The sequence below is a fragment of the Petaurus breviceps genome, unplaced genomic scaffold, assembly GCF_028583685.1.
Source record: "Petaurus breviceps papuanus isolate PSGF00001 unplaced genomic scaffold, PetGlider_PUasm1.0 174, whole genome shotgun sequence".
Classification (NCBI taxonomy): domain Eukaryota; kingdom Metazoa; phylum Chordata; class Mammalia; order Diprotodontia; family Petauridae; genus Petaurus; species Petaurus breviceps.
In genome coordinates, this window is record NW_027185761.1 from 61,997,156 (window position 1) to 62,019,043 (window position 21,888).

Below are 21,888 nucleotides of genomic sequence, written 5' to 3' on the forward strand. Positions count from 1 at the left end.
TGTATTATAAAGTAGCATTCATGCAAACTTCTTGGTACTGTCTGAGGAACAGAGTGGTGTGTCATTGGAATAGATTTGGTACACAAGACACAGAAGTCAATGACCATAATAATATACTGTTTGATAAACCCAAGGACCCCTCCTTTTGGGATAAGAACTCATTATTTGACAAAACTTCTGGCAAAACTGGAATATACTATGGCAGAAACTAGGCGTAGACCAATATCTTACACTGTATACCAAAATAAAATCTAAATGGGTGAATGATCTAGGTAAAAAGGCTGATACTGTAAGCAATCTGGGAGAGCAAGAAATAGTTTGCTTGTCAGATTTATGGAGAAGGGAAGATTTTATGACCAAACAAAAGTCAAAGAGCATTATGAAATGCAAAATGGATAATTTTGATTACATTAAATTGAAAAGTTTCTGTACAAATTAAGCCAATGTAACCAAGTTTAAGAAGGAAGTGGAAAATTGGGAAAGAATTTTTACAACCAGTGTCTCTGATAAAGGCCTCATTTCTAAAATATACAGAGAATTGATACAAATCTGTAAGAATACAAGTCATTACCCAATTTATAAATGGTCAAAGGATATGAACAGGAAGTTTTCAGAGGAAGAAATTAAAGATATCTATAAGCATATAAAAAAAGCTCTAAAACACTACTGATTAGAGAAATGCAAATCAAAACAACTCTGAGGTATCACATCTCACCAGTCAGATTGGCTAAGATGATAAAGCAGGAAAATGATAAATGCTGGAGAGGAGGTGGAAAAATTGTAACACTAATGCATTGTTGGTGGAGTTGTGAACTGATTAAACCACTCTAGATAGCAATCTGGAACTATGCCCAAAGGGCTATAAATAAGTGAATAGCCTTTGACCCAGCAATATCATTTCTAGGGTTGTATCCCCAAGAGATAATGGAAGTGTGAAAAGGACCTGTATGTACAAAAATATTTATAGCAGCTCTTTTTGTGGTGGCAAAGAACTGGAAATCAAGGGGATACCCATCAATTGGGGCACCAATCAAAATTGGGGCTAAACAAGTTGTGGTATATTAATGTAATGGAATACTATAAGAAATGTGCTATAACAAATGAGGAGCAGACAGACTTCATAATTACCTGGAGAGACTTATATAAAGAGTGAGGGGAGCAGAACCAGGAGAAATTTGTACACAATTACAGATGCAATGTATATGTGATGACTAACTTTGATAGACTGGGCTCCTCTCAGCAATGCAAGGTTATAAGACAACTCCAAAAGATTCATGATGGAAATAGATGTCCACATCCAAAGAAAGAACTACAGAGTCTGAATGCAGATTGAAGCAAACTACTGGCTCTCTCTCTTTTTGGTTTTGTTTTGTTTTGTTTCCTCTTTCTTGCTGTTCACTCCATTGATTATAATCCTTCTGTACAACCTGAATAATGTTTAATGTGATGGTATTTGTAGATCCTATATTTTATTGCATGCTGCCATGGAAGAGGGGAGGTGAGGGAGGAGAAGGAGAGGGACAAAATTTGAAACTCAAGGTGTTGTGGAACTGAATGCTGTAAACTAAAAGTAAATAAATAAATTTTAAAAATTAAGAAAGAGGTGATGAAGAATGGGAGTATAGGAAGAGAACATTCATGAGAGATATTGTGAAGGTAGAAACATCAAGATTTAGGAACTCATTGGATCTGTGAGGTGACTGAGAGTGAGGATTTGAAGAGGTTGATCTCGTTGTAAACCAGGGAGAAGGAAAAATGGTAGTCCCTTAAATCATTCCTTAAGAAAGACTATAGATAAGAAGATCCTGGTAAGTGGCCAATAAGTGCCATTATGTATAATGTTCTCATGTTTGCAGTTCTTTCTCCTGGCCATTCATTCTTGAATTTTTCAGTTTCCTTAAGATTAAGTTCATATGCTTCTTCCTACATGGGACCTTATTTGAATTCTTATTGATTAAAGTTCATCCTTCACTGGTCTAGCTCCCAGTGTATACATGCCTTCTGGTCCTATATAAGTCTTCTCCGTGAACTCCCATATGTTGGAAGCCTTACCTTAGGCTTTTTAGCATTTTGTGGATACCAGTGAAGTACTTGGAATGCTCATCTGTTCTTCTTTGTTCTCACTCTGCAGCCTTTCCCAATTCTACTTCCGAATAACATCTTCTCTGACACTTCTTGTGTTTTTTTCCATTGCTCTTTGGATCACTCACATTCTTACTTCTTTAGAGATTGTGGTGTTCTATGGTTCATAACTCTACAGTACCAGGAGAAGAGTACTGGATTTAAAAACAGCATGCTTTGAATCCCAGAAAAGTTTGGGAATGTGTGAAGTACTGTATGTTTTTAATACACTGTCTTCCTCCTATTCTATTCAGAGTCTAGCTCACTGTCCATCCACAGTGCCCATCCAAAGTATATATACCAATGTATCAACTCAATCAATTTCATGTCCAACTGAATACCACAGGATGGAGAATAGACATTCTTTATTCATTGGATTTTCCTTCTGTGAATTAAACCAATCAATTTTATGGCTGAAAGATCTTTACATCTTCCACTATGTGTCTGTGCAGAATGTCCTCTGTGACAACAGGTTGAAGATCTTGTTGATAAATGATCTTCCTATTTTATGTCTTTAAGAATAATGATAGTTAAAGGATCCTTAAACAAAGTTGTCTCACCAAGAGATATCATAGCATCTTCAACATATGCATAAGAATCTCCTTTTTGGAGCAAAAAAGCTTTTGGAGTCAAAAGCTGAATTTTGTTCCACTGAATCAAATGATTTTTAAAAGTAAGCAACATGGGGCAGCTAGGTGGTGCAGGGAATAGATCACTGGTCCTGCAGTAAGGAGGACCTGAGTTCAAATCTGGACTCAGACACTTGACACACTCACTAGCCATGTGACCTTGGGCAATTCACTTAACCCCAATTGCCCTGCCCTCCCCCTCCACAAAATAAAAGAGCAAAAATAAAAGTAATCAACAATGCACACACACACACGCACACACTGTTCTCTATAATTCTCAGCCAATTGCATTGCTGTGGAGGTGTGGTCTATTTTGGAAAATTATTTAATCCACCTTACGTTTATCATCTTTTCATCAAGTATATCCTCTCTCCCTCTCTCTGCCTCCATCTCTGTCTCTGTCTCTGTGTATATATATAATTTCTCCAAAAGATTTTATTAGAATGAAAAAGTAACCACCTCATTTGGGAGCCCTTCATGAGCAATCTTTTGTTGTAAGTAGTTTCATCTGTGTTTTTTCTCTCTGATCAGTAACATCTTACCCTCTTGGATATACTTTGAAGGTTGAGCCCCTTAATGCTTTCAAAATAATGTCAGCTGTGGAACAGATCTTTAGGGTGGAAGAGAAGGGAAGAAAAAAGGAAAAAATAAATTTACATGACACCATTATTATATATTTAATAGGAATAGTACGTTTTACACAGTAAATTTGCAGTTTCATATGCAATCATCTTTTTATTCTACTATGCCATGGAAATATTTATTTTATTTAATAATTAAATTAAAATTTTTAATCAGGACCCCCTATTTGTGGTGACTTCCCTGACTTTGGTGATGGCATAGGCTGTTAAACATGCTTGCAGATTTGTTTTTCCAGTTGTCCATTCTTTTCCTCACATGTCATTTTTTTTAAGTTCTCTAAAATGATTGTGTTTAGCTGGATTTAATGTCAAGATCTTAGTCCAGAATCTTATCTTTTAATATATTTTCTCTCATCCTTTCCTATGTGCACAGTCTCTTGGAAATTGCTGGATAGAAATGTTTATTATGTTTTCGTTTGGAGGATCTTCTTGGTTTCTAATAGAATTTCTCAATCACTTCATCTTCTAAGACAGAGGTAAATAAGTTGTAAGATTCTTTATAACTTTCTTCATTGATAGTCATCATGGGTACTGCAAGATGGACTAATGAGGTAGCCCAGAGAATAATTTTGTTTCTTATTAGCCCGTGATGAAGCCAACTCTGCCAAAACTTCCTAAGTCACCTCTCTGAAGAGAAGCAGATGGGAATAAAGAGCAGACAACTCCTTCAAGGATAAAAATAATAGCTTGCATTTCTAGAGTGCTTCCTGCTTGAAAAATGTTTGTTTTTTCACAAAATCCCCCTAAGAAGTGGTAGTATATTACAATTTCTATTGCACAGGAGGGTAAACTGAGGCTCAGGTAGTTTGTGATTTCCCCAGGGAAATAATGTCATGACAAATCAACTTTATAGTGAGCAAATATAAGGACATATAGTCATAGGTTCAGAGCTAGAAGAGACCTTTGAAATGGTCCTTCCATTTACCAGACATGCAAAATGGAACTCTGAAGGGGAACTGACTAGCCTAAGGTCACAAAGACAGGATGTCACAGAGCTGTCACTCAAGCCAAGTCCCTTTTCTCCAAGGCTCTGTTCTTTCCACTAAACCATGGCCTTTAGAGACAATTTGAGCAATACCTATGAGATGATGGACTCTCACAGGCAGCCATGAATAAGGACGCAATTTAAGAGTAATTGAAAAAAAGTATCTAGGGTTGGGGCACCCCAGGTACTCAGGACAGAGATGGGACATGGCATGGCATGTTTAAGGAACAACAAGACCAGGGCATCTGGGTCACAGATGGCATGGATGGGGGCCAAATGTGAACAGACTGAAGGTAAGTTAGACCCAAGTTGGGAAAGGCTTTAGAAGTTAAAAAGAGGGTTTCAGGCAGGCCCGAAAGGCACAGCCGGCAGAGGCAGGCCTGGAAGGGGCCTGATCAACTAGGAGGGCAAGTCGTCCCACCAACCACAAGGGCCACTACCAGGCCCACAACCAAAGGGCTGGGACTGGAAAGAGCAACGTAAGAACCAAATACAGGGGCCCCTGTCCTGGACAGCAAATACTCCTGGGACTACCACTTCATAGCCCAGAAATTTAAAAAAAAGCCCCTATCAGAACCTCCAAAGACCAGGATGACATAATGAACCTTACTTGCTCCAAACCCCCCCTCTGACCCTGAAAACATAGTAACTCTTGCCCAGGGCAAAACCCTCTACAGTAAAGGCTTGGGATCCCTAGAGGAAGGACGTGGCTAGGGCCCTGCTTCAAAATGGGCAGAAAGCAGACTACAAAGACTCTGGAGTCCTGCTATCCTCAGAGGGAGGTACCAAACTCAGAGGGAGACAATGTGGACTCTCTACCCACAGCTGAAACATCAGCAGGGAATGGGTCCCAAGCACAGAAGACTCTCCTAGATGAGATCAAAAGGAACTTTGAAAACCGAATGAAAGATAGAAAACAAAATGAATAATTCTCTCAAAACCAAAATAGCAGAATTAGCAAAACATTATAATAAAGAAAACATCTCTCTGAAAAGAAAAGTGTATGATATGGAAAAGGAGCTCTAAAAATTAACCAAGGAAAATGATTTGCTAAAAACTAGAATCAACCCAATTGAAACAAATAACTCTATGAGGAACCAAGAATTAGTCAAACCAAACAACAAGAATGAAAAATTAGAAAAAGAGGTAAAATACCTCAAAGAAAAATAGCTGACCTGGAAAACAGATCCAGGAGAGATAATCTGAGAATCATAGGCCTACCAGAAAATCATGATGAAAAAATGAGCCTGGACAACATTCTCCAAGAGCTCCTTAAGGAAAACTGTCCTGAGATACTAGACCCTGAGGGTAAAATATAAATCGAGAGAATCCACCGGACACCTGCTATAAGAGATCCCAAATTGAAAAAAAAGTCATCAAAATGTTGTGGCCAAACTCCAGAACTACCAGATAAAAGAGAAAATACTTCAAGTGGCCAGAAAGAAACAATTTAAATATTGAAGGTCCACAGTGCACAGGATCTGGCAGCCTCTACACTGAAAGATTGGAGGCAGTGGAATACAATTTTCCAGAAGGCAAAGGAGCTCAGGTTACAACCAAAGATCACATACCCAGCAAGACCGAGCATATTATTCCAGGCAAAGAGATGGTCATTCAATGATATAACAGAGTTCCAGACCTTCCTGATAAAAAAGCCAGAACTCAATGGAAAATTAAACCTCCAATTACGAGATGCAACAGTGATGTAGAAAGGTAAACAAGGAAAACACACACACACCCTTCTGTTTGATAACATCAAATTGGTTATAGACAAGTAGAGGGTATGCATATAAAATACACAAAATGACGATTAAAAAAATCTTATTAAGGGCTACAAAGGGACTGCAATGGAAGAAAGGGAACGAATGAAGTGGAAAAGAGTAAATTATGCCACACATAGAGGCATAAAAACTGTATAGCAGAGGAAAAGAAAGGAGGGAGATGGGGATCATATGAGCTATCACCTTTGACAAATACTGACTGTGTGTCTCTGGTCAAGTCACTTAACTTCTCTATGCTCTGGGAAACTCTCTAAGACTATAAGTTGAAGATAATGTACCAAAATGCATTGGCAGGAGTTTCCTCACCTGAAGGATTCCAACACCATTGAAATCACAGATCTTATCCCCTCTCTATTGTGAATAAACAACCAAGTGGGTAACTGCCTTCCTACTGGATTGTGGACTTCATCAGGGCAAGACGATGGAAGGGTCAAACATTTGTTGTGTATGTTATAATGGGGATGCCTTTTGCCTGCGGGTTAACTGAATGGCTATTTCAATTCTTAAATTCAGTGATTCTGTCACCATCTGCCCCTTGCCCCCCCAATGCCTAGCACAGTGCTTTATGCCTTGTGGCTTTGCTATATTTTTTATTATTCTGCTCATGTCACACACACACACACACACACACACACACACACACACACACACTAACCTTCCCCCTAGCAATGGCCACGTGAGTAGGTTACCTAACTAGGGATTCAGAGGAACAAGATACTTTGTGGGCTTGACTTGACCCATTGCCATTTCTGGACAAAAATGCCAACTCCAAATCCCCCTTTACCCACTTTCATCTCTTGCCAGCCTTCCTACTGCTAAGCTGCCTTCTACCATCTGAAACGGCAGACAGTGAACTTCACCCTGCAAGATGTATTCTTGGAGAAGATGTCGTTAGAGATACAGAAGGCCCTCATTAGCACCTTCATTGGCTTAGAAAACATTTTTAATTTCGGTTTCCATAAGCATTTCTGACTGATTCATGGAAGACATTTGGTTCTTTGGAATATATTCCAACAGAGGAGTCAGATTACATTTTTACAAGCCTTGACAAGAATAGCACTTTAGCAGCTTCCAGGGCATTTAACTAGTGCGTGGCCAGGCTCCTTAGTGGAGCATAGTCAGTCTTCACTTGTCAAGTGGGCAGATTGCAGAGTGATTCCAATTTAGAACTGGTGCCAGTCTGAGCCCACAATCACTGGAGTCTTACTCTCCCTGTCACCCAGGTTTTAAACCCTGAAGTCATCCTTGACTCATTCCTCATCTTTATTTAATATGCAAGGGAATGCCAGTGAGAATCAGTGGAAGGAACTCAGGATATTTGTTCTAGAGAAGAGAAAACTGAAGGTAGAAGGGAGAGGGCATGATGACTGGCTTCAACTTTTTGAAGGGTTGTCATATGGACTACGTATTAGATTTTGTTTATTCTTTGTTCCCAGCCAGAAGGACTAGGAACAATAGATGGCATTTCAGAGGGTTGGACTTGGGTCCAATGTCACAAAATATTTCCTAAGCATTAGAAATATCCCAAAGGGCAATGGGCTTCTTTGGGAGATGATGGGTTCACCCTTGTTGGAGATCTTCAAGAAGATCCTGGATTGCTACTCTCAGGATACATTGGAGTGGGGATGGGTTTTTTTTTGGGGGGGGGGTTAGACAAAGTAGCTGAGAAGGTTCCATTTAACTAGAAAATGTAATTCCATATCGATATTTATTCAAGTCCTGTGAATTCTTTCTTTCAATGAGCTTTCATATTCAACTGTTCTCCATTCTCACTGCAACCACCCTTGCCAATGCTTTATCTCCTTCTATCTGGCTCCTCTAAGAGCCATGCAGCAAGTCTCCTCTCCCTCATCTTTCCCTTCCCCAAACTATCTTGGGCCCAATTTTCATATTACTTTTCTTGATCCAAAATTTGTATCCTGCAGGTTTTCTGCTCAAAAGCTGACCCTGCCTTTCTGGCAAAGAGATAACCTGGTGCCACGCAAAGTACACTGGTCCAGTACCTAAAGCTTGGACTTTGAGTCCTGATCCCACTACTTTCTAGCTACGTGACCATGGACAAAGCACCCATATATTAAGTGCAGATTATAATACTTGGGCCCCTGCCTCACAGAGTCTCTGCAAGCTTTCAAATGTCATATATGTGGTAGCTGATAGGGTTAGCGTCACTTCTTCCTCTGTAAAATGAGGGGTACCCTCAAAATGAACATGCTTGCACCTCTATCTCAGAGAGCAGTGAGGAGGGAAGCCCTTGCCATACTGACTCAAGACTTGGTTCCACCTGCCTTGTGGCCAGACCCTGAGGCCCAAGGGACCTTTTTCCAGTTTTTGCAGCTAAAATCTCCTATGAGAGTGGTGCCCCCCCCATTGGAATGTGAGCTCTTTGAGAGCAGGAATGTCTATTTGTATCCCAACATTTAGCATAATACTTTGAACATTTTGTTTTTCAGTCATTCAATAGTGTCCAACTCTTCATGACCCTGTGGACCATACCCTGCCAATACTGTCTATAGGGTTTTCTTGGCAAAGATACTGTAGTGGTTCGCCATTTCCTTCTCCAACAGATAGAGATAAATAGAGATTAAGTGACTGGCCCAAAGTCACACAGCTAGTGAGTGTCTGAAGTCAGATTTGAACTTAGGTCTTCCTGATAAAGCCCTGCTTTATCCACTGAGCCACCTAGCTGTCTCCTAAGTGCTTAATAAATATTATTTAATGAATTGACTAATTTGTTACTGAATTCATTGATTTATTCATTCAAGGTGGAGAAGCCTCACCCCAACCCTCATATCCAATCACTTTCAAAGTCTTGTCAGCTCTACATTGACTATTTCCAACCTGTCTCCTTGCCACTCGCAGGGCTGCCACTCTAATTCCAAGTCACTCTAATGTAGTGGAATGAGGTGCTGGACCACTGCTTCTGGGATATCACACTGGAATCTGCACAGAAAATGGAATGGGGAGGGCCACGTCTTTATCATCCCTCACCTGGGCTCCTGTAATAGCTTCCCAATTGATCATCCTACATTCAGTCAACCCCCGGTACTTGAGTGGTAAGGCCAATATACTGCGGCAAGGCAAGAAGCTGCTGCTCCCACTATCCTTGAGTCTTTACTATTCCTCTGTCAATGTTTTCTCATCTGTGAAATGAGATTAATGATACCTCCAAAAAAACCTAACTTATGGGGTCATTGTAAGGATAAATGGTGGCGGAGCTGGGAGAGAGCTCCAGAAAGCTAAAGGCGCCAGAAAAGAGTAAAGCGAAAAGAGACATTATATTATCAGTTTAAAAAAAAAAAGACAAATGCCCCTGTGTTCTACAATTTCAAATCATACTGAAATTGAGTCATGACATAAACCAAAGGCTTTTTCCTAATACCTTCCTGTGTCCTACATATTCAAGTGGGTAGATAAAATGTTCTTCCTGCCATGGGGAAAGAAATATGACTCATCTAACTTTCTGGGAATCATAAAATATCTGAATCTCTAAGCTGGAAATTACTTTGGTTGCCATTTGGTCCAAGTATGTTGTTGTTCAATTTTTTCAGCTTCTCCAGCTCATTTTACAGATGAGGAAACTGAGGCAGATAGGATTAAGTGACTTGCACAGGGTCCCATAGCTAGGAAAAATCTGAGGCTAGATTTGAACTCAGTAAATGTTCCTTCCTTGCTTCAGGTCCAGCACTCTATCCTCTGGGCCACTAGTCTAAGTATACATGAATAAAACTATTCTGGAAAGAGATTTCCTAAAGGTATTAATTCTTCTAGCAAAATCACCACTCACAGCATTTAAGCACATGGTTGACATTGGATCATACCACCTTAGATTTAAAACTGGAAGGGACTTTGAGGCCACTGAGTCCCCCTTTCTTCATTTACAGATGAGGAAACTAGGGTCAAGATAAGCAAAGTAACTTGCCCAAGGTCACACAGCTAAGAAGTAGCTGAAGCTGTTTTCCTGACTCCAAGCCCAGAAGTACTCTATTCTCTATGCCAACCAGCTAGAAGAAAAGAAAAATACTGTTTTGAAGTTCTTATCTTTTTGGCTAGGCATAGGATGTAGAGATGGAAAATATCTTGAAAATGATCTGGTTCTCCACACCCAATTTAAAGACAAGGAGACTGAGGTCCAGAATGGTAAAATAAATTGGTCACAGTTCTAAAGCTAGCACTTGCCAGAACTGTACTCCCTCCTTTGACTCCATATCAGTGTGACTTCCAGAACCATGATAAGTAATCACTATGCCTGAAGTAAGTCAAGGCAGCAGTGGAGAGGAAAAAAGAATAGGTTCACTCGGGGTGTGACCTCTGGAGGAGGAGGAAGTAGACTTGGGACATTTGAAGTTTGTAAGCTAAAGAAATGCCTCTTGCATGAGGCCATTGCTGCCCTGGCATGGGAGCAGAGCAAACAAGGGAGAAGCACCCCAAGATGATGTTCTTAGCACCCTCTGAGTTTTCTGCCCTGGAGTCAAGTCCCATTGTCTCACCTTTGTTGCATTCTGGCTCATTCCACTGTGGAAGATCCCAGAGATAGAGCTGGAAGGTATGTTATAGGTTGTGTAGTATCCCCCCCTCAAGTCACAAATACTGAAACCAAGAGAGGTTAGGTAACGAAGTGGCTCAATGGCTATGTCTGGAGTCAGAAAGATCTGGTTTGAAGAAAGAATCCAGTTGCAGGCACTTACCTGATGAGTGATCCTGGCTAAGGCACTTGGCCTCAATTTCTTCAACTTTCAGAATGGGGCTGATCCCTACCTCCTACAGTTGTTAGGAGAATCAAATGAGGTTCTACGTGTACAGAACTTTGCAAGCCTTAAACACACTCTATGAAGGCTAGATTATCATTAATATTATATTGCAAATGACTTGCCTAGGGTCACACATGTAAGTAAGAAGTGAGGTATTATTCGAACCCAATTCCTCTGAGTCCAAATCCAGCATGATTTCTAGTATGCTAAATTGCCTGAAATAGTTTTCAATGAAATCTTGCATTTTTTTCTTTAAAGATTGAGTAACAAAGGCATGCAACACAGCCCCCTTCCCACCTCCACATCCATCTCTGACCCACCCAACAACTTCCTCTTGGCTTACCCCTTTGGTTGATGGCTTGCTGCAAGTTTTCACGTGCAGTGATACTGTCAACAAATACAACAATTGGAAGTCAAAAGACGAAATGAAATAAGTGACACCCAATTTATTTTTAACTAAACAGACAACATGATGACAAGTCCACATGTGGTCTTCAAATCATGTCAGCAGAGACCAAATTCATGATTTCTATTTTGAACCACACTTAATTCAGTACTTAAGATGAAGTTAAGCGATGGTAGTGTAGTAATTAATAAATCACTACAAAACCCTCCCCCAACTCTGACTTTGTGGTGAGAATTAAGCAATAGCTAGTAACTGGCAGATTAGAGGCAGAGGGAACAGCACCAATTGCATCGACTCACTTGGAGACTTACCTAGACTGCCCTAGGTAGCCTGGGCAATTCTCTGAGAGATTCACTGACTTCCTAGGATCACAGAGAACCTATGGAGGACAGGGGAACTTGAACCCTAACTTCAAGACCAACTCTTTATCCACTGTACCTCACCATGTTTCACATGCTATAATCAAGTACTTTGTAGTGGGGGTAATCCAATGAAACAATGGTTCTAAATCTGGGCTCCATAACCCTTTTAAAATACAGATAGATAGATAGATAGATAGATAGATAGATAGATAGATAGATGATAGATAGATAGATAGATAGATAGATAGATAGATAGATAGATAGATAGATAGATAGATAGATAGATAAGATAGAGATATATGGCATAGAAAGATATAGATATGTATAGATATACATAACTTTAACTTTTTCAATTGGTTTCCTTTGCAATTCTATGTATTTTATTTATTTAAAAAATTATTTCAAGAAGGGGTCCCTAAGTTTTACTAGATTGCCAGAGGGATCCAAGACACCCAAAAAAGTGTTAAGAACTCCTGCAATTGGCAGAATGGGATTATTAAGATTACATACATGAGATGAGTCTCTCCAAGGACAACTCAGGTTTAAACCTGAAACAACTAGTTTCTCCACTGAGCCCCCCTCCCAATTCACACCAATGTGGAAAGTAGGGGTTGGGTGGGAGTGCGACTGAACATCTTTAACTCCCAATCATGGAAGACCCCAATGTATCTACAGCAAGTATAGAAAGAAACACTTACAAGAAACCGGAGTCCAACCACTGTTGTATACTTTCTTGTCTAGAATTCTCTAGAAAGGAGAAAAAAATGAACAGAACAGTTAGCCCCCAATCCCTGTAACAGCAAAGCCAAGAATTTCCCCCATCCTTGAGCCCTTTGGCAACAGCTGTATTTTTATTCTCTTTCCAACATATTTCATCTTATTTTTCTATAAACATATTAAATATTTCCCCCCAATACCCAAACCCTCACGTTTGCTGGAGCCAACCTTTCCTGGGAACGGAATGCAAACTGGCAAAGGAAGGCATGTGTCTTGCAGAGGAAAAAAAAAAGTTTCAAAATAAATAAATAAATAAAGCAGGGCATGGATCCTGAAATCAAGGAGGAAGTTCGAATTCATTTCAGATTACCTGGCACCAGCACAAAGATAGAAAAAGCATAAGAGCCTTTTGTCTTTTGCCTTTGCCATATAAATCATGGTCCTTGCCTTCCCCACCCTGAGCCTTTGCCTACCTCATCGGGACATTTACTTAAGGCACCTTGCCAGCCATGTTTATTTGCAAGCCACTCTCTGCCAGACTCTCGGCCCCATTTGCATTTACTCCAGGGACAAAGGGTGATCAACTCAGCTGTCTGGTGATTCCAAAACCTGCAGTGACACCCCAGATGTCAAGTCAGGTCTCTCATTCAGAAGGAAGCTCACCATAGCTTCAGCTAATGAACAGGTGGCCCAAAGGATAGGGTTGGGTAAGGAGAATCTCTCCCATTCAATATTTGTCTCTGCCCCGGTTGTCTACCAGCTGCTGAATTGGTTTGCTAAGGCTCCCTCCTGCCAAATGCTACTTGCTTTCACTTCTTGTGAGGGGTGTTGAAAGACTGTCAGACTGGAGAGGATCCTGCCTGTCTCCCAAGGAGGTATTGGGAGTGGGCTGATTTAAGTAGAAACCCCCAAATGTCTGTTCCTTCCAAAGAAAGGAAAATGTAGTATATTAGTGCTGTCAACAACTTTTCTGTGAGTGTCTACTGTGTGCCTGCTACTGCATTAAAAACTCTGCCACCTTCTACCTGTGCTGTCTTGTACAAATCAACTAAGCTCTGCAGACCTTGGTTAACTCATCTAGAAAGTGAAAGATGGGGCTAGATTGCCACCAGTGTCCTTTCCAGTCCTGAGTCTGATTCTAGGATCCTAGAAATTTGGAAGAGGCATTCAGAGCCCCACCCAGAGTGGGTGCTGTGCTCACTGCCCCTCTGTCAGCACCTGGAGCCTTAAATGCCCATCTTTTTACAATGTAGGCATGGTTCCAGGAAGGTAGATTCCTTCTGAAGTAGCAGAGGAAAATCCCCCCAAAAAAACCTTATTGCCAATCTCAGCAAAGGAGATTAGGAAAATCTGTCACCATCTGATCTGCCCCCCAACTCCAGTGGTCTCAGGGCCAGTGCTCACCTGTTTCTGGGATGGGAGAATCCTGGCTTTCCTCCCTGGGAGGTGGGGGCTGCTGCTCATCGAGGGGAAGCCAAGCCCTCTTAGTGGAGAGCAGGATCTCTCTCTTCTTTTCCAGGCTGTGGGACATCCTGAGGACACTGGATTCTTCTGTCATCTTGGGGGAGTAAAAGGGCCAACTCACAATAATCGGAACACTGAAGCAAATAAGCCAACCATCCCAGGGAGCCAGCTTTGAGGTCTTGTCGGGGCTGCAGGGAGCACACAAAGTCCTTGCCCACAAAGAAACCAATCCAGCTTTGCCAGCTTACCCTGCCCACCTGGCAGCCAGGCTCTCAGATAAAAGACAGTAATCCGGCCCTAAGCTAGCAACAAGGCAGGAGCTGGACAGACCCCTGTCTGGGAGCCACCATGGTCAAAACCTGCTTTGGAGCTTGATCCAGAGTACAGACATGGTGGGTTACATTAAAGAGGACAGTTTGGCCATGATCTATTTATTTTTGGAATTGATGGTTGAATGGGGCAGTGACAGAGTGATGAGGTCCTGCAGGGACTGTGAGAGTTATGATGGGGGCCAAGATGGGGGAGGGCAGCCTGCTTCACTTTAGTTGTTCCTTTCCCCCATGTCTGCAGAGGCCTTCTTCCCAAGAATCCTGTGAAGGAGGTGGTGAGAGTACTTCTAGCCCCCATTTCACAGATGTAGAAACTGAGTCTCCAGAGATGAAGCCCATGGATACACAATTGGCATCAGAGAGAATATTTTAACCTGGGTATCCTGACTTCACACCCTTTGTGCATCTGACTCAACCTGGCTTCTCCCTCTCTTTCCCTCTGCTATATGGCATGCAATACTTTCTAGCTTACAAAGCACTCTTAGAAACATATCACAGGTGACATCTTACCTCACTGGTGAGACATGATTAATGTCAGTTTCCAGATGAAGAAACTGAGAAGGCCCTGAGCAGACAGGCCAATTACCTGGCCAAGGTCATGTTACTTTTTCTAATAATATTAGCTAGCGTTTATATTTTAGTATTTATTTATATAGTATTTATAATTTTTCAAAGCCCTTTCCATTCACTACCTTATTTGTTCATCACAAGAACCCTAAGATGTAGATGTTATTGCTATCCCCATTTTTAGACAAGAAAACTGAGGCCATCAGTCACATACCTAGTAAGTGAGAGAGGATTTGAACTCACTCCTTCCTGACTCCTAATCATTTGCTCTTATCTGCTGTACCACCCAGCTGTCTGGACTGAAATCCTGAGAGGCAGCCAAGTGTATTGGAGAGTCTGGGTTCAGAGGCAAGAAGATGTGAGTTCAAATCAAGCAACAAGAATTTCCTAAGTGGGTTCTGTTTGCTGGGCACTGGGCTAGGTACTGGCGATACAAAGACAAGTGAACTAATACCTAGCCTGAGGGATCTTCTATCCTAACAGGGAGACAACGTGACAACATGAATGTAAACACAGAAAAGATACAAGAGGAATACCAGGCAGCTGGGGAGGGGCACTAGCGACCATCAGGGCCACAAATGTTGTTTCCTGAAGAAGATAGCGCCAGATGAGTCTTAAAGGACACCCAAGCGGAATTCCAAGAGGCAGAGGCAAGGAGACAATCCCACCTCCAGCTGTACAACCTGGGCAAGTCAGGTAACATCTCTCACCCTCAGTTTCCTCCTCTGTGAAATGGGGACAATCATAGTACTAACCTCAAAAGGTCATTGTGGGGAACAGGCTATTGCAAGTTTAAAAGGTATTCAGCAAAACTTTAAAATGTGATACAAATGTGAGCTGATATTGTTAACTCCTCTCACCCTGTGCCACCAGCACACCCACTGTGCCCCTGCGTCGCAGCGACCTTGGCCAAATCACTTTTACTCAGTTTTACAGATTCTTCCCCAATGGCAAAATGAGACTTTTGAATGAAAAGCTTTGCAGATCTGGAATTAGGTGGTTTTATGGTCATTGGAATGCTTGTACTAAGTGACCTGTGTAGTGGTTTCTAGTTTGTTTCTTGGGAGAACTAGACCAGTGGAAATCAGTTTCCCTCCCTCTGCACTGGGCCACAGACCTGCATTAGCTAGGGTGTGACCAAGGGAGCCTTGGTTTGGGAGTCAGAGCCTCTGGATGCCCCTTCTGGCCCTGGTGCTTACTTCCCTGTGTGAGTTCACTTGGTCTTGAACGGTCTCAAAGGTCCCTTCCAGATATCTGATCCTCACACGTGTAGAAGGAAGTCCCTAACCCATTTTACAGAATTTGTGGGGGAAATGAGAGGTTATGGAAGGATGTAGAAATGGGCTACACCTGGGGCAGCTAGATGGAGCTGCAGAGAATAGAGCACCAGCCCTGGAATCTGGACAATCTGAGTTCAAATCCAGTCTCAGACACTTGACATACTTATTATCTGTGTGACATTGGGCAAGTCACTTAACTTCAATTGCCCTGCCTTCCTCCCTCAAAAAGAAAAAATAAATAAGAGAAATGGACTACACAGGAAAGGAAGCAAATGCCTTGATCATGGATTTAGAGCTGGAAGGAACGAAAAGACTGAGCCCCAGAGGAGTGAGACATTGGCCAGAGGTCACGTCAGTAGTGAGCTAACAAAGTTAAAAGGGGGTTCCTCTTTATTTATTTATTCATTCATTCATTTATTTATTTGTTTGTTTACTTTTAGTTTAGGGGATTCAATTCCACAATTCCTTGAGTTTCACATTTTGTCCCCCTCCTTCCCCTCCCCCCCATGGCGGCTTATAGTCAAGTATAGGATCTGTGAATACTATAACATTATACATTAGTAAGGTTATAAAGATGGATTGTATCAGATGGAATGAAAAATAGTAAAGAGGACATAAAACCAAACAAGAATAGGAAAAAGATCAGGTATTTTGCTTCCATCTGGATATAAACTCAGTTCTTTCTAGTTCTTTCTCTGGATGCACACATTTCTCTCCATCATGAGTCTTTTGGGATTGACTTATATCACTGCATTGCTGAGAAGAGTCCATTCTATCAAAGTTGGTCATCACACATACATTGTGTCTGTAATTGTGTACAAATTTCTCCTGGTTCTACTCTTCTCACTCAGCATCAGTTTGTATAAGCCTCTCCAGGTAAATATGAAGACCGTCTGCTCCTTGTTTCTTATAGCACAATGGTATTCCATAACATGCATATACCACAACTTGTTCAGCCATTCTCCAATTGATGGGCACCCCCTTAATTTCCAATTCTTTGCCATCACAAAAAGAGCTGCTATAAATATTTTTGTACATATGGGTCTATCTCCCACTTCTATGATCTCTTTGGGATATAACACCAATTAATTAATTAACTAACTAATTAATTAACACTCCTATTAATAACTTGATACTGTTAGGATTATTGACTGCTAACATAAATAGGAGTGGTATTGCTGGGTCAAAGGATATGAAATTATGCATAGCCCTTTGGGCATAATTCCAGATGGCTCTCCAGAAAGGCTGGATCAGTTCACAACTCCACCAGCAATGCATTAGTGTTCGAATTTGCCCACATCCTCTCCAGCATTTGTCATTTTCCTGTTTTGCCATCTTAGTCAATCTGACTGGTGAGATGCGGTACCTCAGAGTTGTTTTGATTTGCATTTCTCTAATCAATAGTGATTTAGAGCATTTCTTCATGTGCTTATAGATATCTTTAATTTCTTTCTCTGAAAATTGCCTGTTCATATCCTTTGACCATTTATCAATTGGGGAATGACTTGTATTCTTATAAATTTGACTCAATTCTCTGTATATTTTAGAAATGAGTCCTTTGTCAGAGACATAGGTTGAAAGATTCTTTTAAAGGGGGTTTCTCTTAAGCCTGGTTTTAGGGGTGGCTGAAAACTAGTGAGAACCAGGGTAGAGCAGTAAGAGCTAAGGGTGGTGGACATCAGCATGGTGGTCTCTGTCCAGGGTCCTTATGTCTCTAACCTTGGTCAAGGGAGCTGCAACACAGAGCACAGAGCTCCTTTGCTCCCCTAAGACATGCCGAGCAAATGTCCCCAAAGAGGACAACAATCTCCATAACTCTACAACAAAATATTTATGTTAGCAGTCAATGATCCTAACAGTATTTATAAATGCCTAGTGCACAGTAGATGCTTAATGAAAGCAACTTGATTTAACCAGTAATTACTTGCATCAGTACAGCATACTACAGCTTTTAAATGACCCTCATAAGGATTAGCAAGCAGCATTCTACATTTGGAGATGAAAGAGGCTTCAAATGTTACAGCATCATGTAAATAGCACACTTCATTTGTAAGAACTCGAGATGTGAGTTCATATCCTGGCTCTGCAATTTACTCCCTTGGTCAAGTCACATCACCAGCCTGGGCCAATGAAGGGTTGGATTAGCTGCCCTCGATGGTCCCTTGGAGCTCTAAACTTTAGTCCAAAGGCTTCATGGGACAGATTACAGATTTAGACATTAGAAACCATCTAGGCCAACTGTCTCATTTAAGAAAAGGAAACTGAACCCAGAGAGACAGGTTATGTAGCATAAGGCTACAGAATTTGGAAGTGGCAGAATCCAGATTTAAACTTAACTTCTCTGACTCTGAATCCTGTTCACCCTAATTTCTCTGGTTTTGTTTAGCTCTAGATTCAGGATGCTGTTTATACAAGTTTGTTGTAAGGGACCAAGTATGTTCTCAACTCAGCTCCTCTGATGGCAAACCCAGCATTTTCCCCACTTAGCCACCATGACTTCCAAGAAATACCATCCCTATTATATGAATGTGAGGACTGAGGAGCAGGAAAATGATATGAGTTGCCCACGTTTCTTTGCAATATTCTCAGCTTTAAAGGTCTTTATCATAACAAGAAATAAAGGGGAGAATTTGTTTAAGTTATGGAGCAGGGAGAGGGCAGAAGGCAGGTGCAGGGGCAGTTACTAGCAGCCCTTTTACCTTCCCCACTCTTAGCTCTGGGAAACAGGCAGCCTGCCCTGCCCCACCCTTCTCTTACCCACTTCTTTTCCTTTCTGCTCAGCAGTAACTCTATCCGGCCACACAATGGTCCTTGGGCCAATGCCAGCATTTCACAGCCACTGAGAATGTGTTCTCTGTTTGATCTGTTTTATTTGCCCATAAACCAGGAACCAGGCCTGCCAACCAAAGCTGGAAAGGGCCTAGGACACACTGGAGAGGAAAGAAAGATCCTTTTGTTCTCTCTCTTTTCGTGGCCTTCACTACAGGGAGGAGGTTAGCCTCCTGGAGACCAGGTTTACTGCTTTTTTTAACCTCAGTTTCCCTGGCCTCTTGGTGGTCCAACATGTGACTGCTGTGAAGGAAAGGCATGGTGAAAACCATTGAGAACTTTATCCAGAGGATTAGAGGTTTCTCACTGGAAGGGATCTCAGGGGGCTGATACTCTGACCTCCCCAAGGTCACACAGCAGATCACAGACTTAGGGAAGGAAGGGGCCTTAGCTAAGTATAATTTATAATAATAACTATGCTAATGAGGATCATAATAGAGCACTTTAAAACATGCTGAGAATGTTACATACACCATCTCATTTAAGCCTCACAACAATCCAGCAAGGTTTTTCAGGTCCCATTTAATCATGTTACAGGTGAGAGAACAGGGTCAGAAAGGCTAAATGAATTGTCAAGGATCACACAGATAGAAATAATAACAATAATATAGCACCTGGAGCTTTGCATAATGTTCTCTTTTTTGATCCTCACAACTCTTAGAGGGAGGTATTCTTATTATCTCCATTTTACAGATGAGGAAACTGAGGCAGAGAGCTGTTAAATGATTTAGTCACAGTTAACAAGTAACTGAGAACAGATTTGAACCCAGGTCTCCCTGACCACAAGGCCAGTATTTTCTTTATTAAAACACTGTACCTTTATCTGTGGTGAGTTCTTAAATTGCATCAAGGGCTAAGTTGGCACCAGGTAGTTTCAGCCATTTCGTGGTTTCCCTGATTTCTTCCTTTGCTCACAATCTTTCCTTGGATGAGAAGGCACTGGCTCTTTCTCTGTATCCATCAAATTCCATTTGTGCTTATTCAGAATAAAATCAGAATCTCCTTCAAGACTTAGTTCCAACCCTACCTTCTTCAAGAGTCATTTGCCAGTCCACCAGGCTGCTACTCCTTTTTCTCTGAGATGACATCCCCACCATTCTGTATGATCTTCTGTGGATACAATTCATATTCTGCTCCATTGAAATGTGAGTTCCTTGCTAACAGGAACAGTTTCTGCCTTTCTTTGTACTACCAGAACTTAGCACAGTAGCTGACCCAAAGTAAGCACTTAATAAATGCTAATTGATTGACAGTTGGAAAGGACCCCGATGGCCATCTGGGCCAATCTGTACTCACAAAAGAATTCATTGGAGAACATGCCTGGCAAGTGGTCTCTCAGCTTTTGATTGAAGATCTCCAAAGATAGGGAGACCAACCACCTCTTGATGTAGCCTGATTACTTCTGATCAGAGCTTGCCCTCAAGCAGTGCTCATTGCCAGGAAACTTCTGACATCAGGCCCAACTTTGCTCTTTGCAACTTTGCCTCCTAATTGCTGGTTCTGCTCAGAGGGCCAAGCAGAAAAAGTCTATTCAACTCTCTTCTCTCTTCTCTGAAACCTCCTTGGGCTACTCATTTTTTCCAGGAGGAAACTGAGACCTGAGCAACTAAATGTCACACAGTCCAAGGCTAAATAACCAGCAAGTGGAGGAATCTGGATTTAAACCCAGGTTCTCTAACTCTAAAACCAAAGGTTCTGTGGCCCTTTTTCCTGCTTATACAGGTTTTTTGTAAAGAATAAAATGTGTTATGTACTCATCTCCTCTGATGGCAGACCCAGTAACTTTATCGCTTTGCAACTATGATTTCCAAGAAATATCATTCCTATTTTACGAATGAGGAAACTTAGGAGCAATGAAATGATATGAGTTGTCCATAAATCCACAGCTAGTAAACTGTGATGCCCAGGTTTCTTTGCAGTATACTCAGTTTTAAAGGCATTTATTATAACAAGAAATAATTGGGGGGGGTAGTGGAGAGATTATTATGAAGTGACTAGAACATTTTAAAAAATCATTTTTTTAAACTATAATTGAGGTAGATGTCTTAAATATATAATAATGGATAAATTAATGTAAATGCAATAGAGCCCAACACTACATTGTTGTAATATACATAGGCAATAAGGTTTATACAGTTTAAATGTGAGATCTAATTCATTGGAATTAAGGAAATAGGGGATAAGCAATTATAAAACCTTATCCAGATAAGTATCCATCAAGGACACACAATTTTTGGAAGGGGGCCGAGGAAATCAAAAGCTGGAGGCAGAAGATGAGACAACAACAAGACCATCTCTGCTCCCATCCCCCCTACTGAGACCCCTACACATTCTGTAGAGTTTGCTCCAAGGGCCATGAAACAAAAGCAGACCCTTAGGAAAATAAACTGATCTGCCAATAAGCTGGTCAAGAAGAACAAGCCTTCTGTGTGAATTTGTTCTGTAGGTGGCTTCCTCTGCCTGCAAAACCTGCAAAGCACCACTCCACCTGGCACTAAAAAGCCCACTCCAGTCCTAAAACAAAAGACAACACTGCTGGTCTTTGAGTTCTCATGCTGTGATGGGGACACTGGCTTTACCAAGGGCAAGAGCAGGCTGTAAGTACACACCTAGAATCTGAGACTGGAAGCTAAAGCTAGATTACAAGGGGGCTAGGCTCCTACCTGAACCCTAGATCCCATCCATTTTGGCACTTTGCTTCCTAAGCAGCTAGGTGGTATAGTGGATAGAGAGTTGGACTTATGCTTAGAAGGACCTGAGTTCAAATCCTACTTAAGACACTTTCTGCTTATGTGACCTTGGGCAAGTCACTTAAGAGCCTCAATTTTCTTCCCATCTACAAAATGAGGACAATAATACAACCCACTTTATAGGCTCGCACTGAGGATCAAATGAGATAACATGTGAAGTTCATTGCAAACCTTAAAGCACTATGTGGATGCCAGCTCTTGTTAATATTATCCCATATTGACCTCCTTCTACTCCTGTATCTTTATTCTTTCATTATTTCCTGCCCATCTTTCCTCCTC

General features: G+C 41.3%; 1 protein-coding gene across 1 annotated transcript in view; it reads right to left on the minus strand.

Annotated features, from left to right (window-relative positions):
• ITPRID1 (ITPR interacting domain containing 1) overlaps positions 1-13,929 on the minus strand; it is a 166,674-nt gene extending 152,745 nt beyond the window's left edge. Inside the window, exons 1-3 of the mRNA XM_069084569.1 lie at positions 13,795-13,929; positions 12,372-12,420; positions 11,249-11,292 (exon numbers count right to left, since the gene is read on the minus strand). Coding sequence (XP_068940670.1) covers positions 11,249-11,292; positions 12,372-12,420; positions 13,795-13,921 — 220 coding nt within the window. The 5' untranslated portion in view covers positions 13,922-13,929. The remainder of the gene's footprint in view (positions 1-11,248; positions 11,293-12,371; positions 12,421-13,794) is intronic.
• Between the last annotated feature and the right edge of the window lie 7,959 nt (positions 13,930-21,888).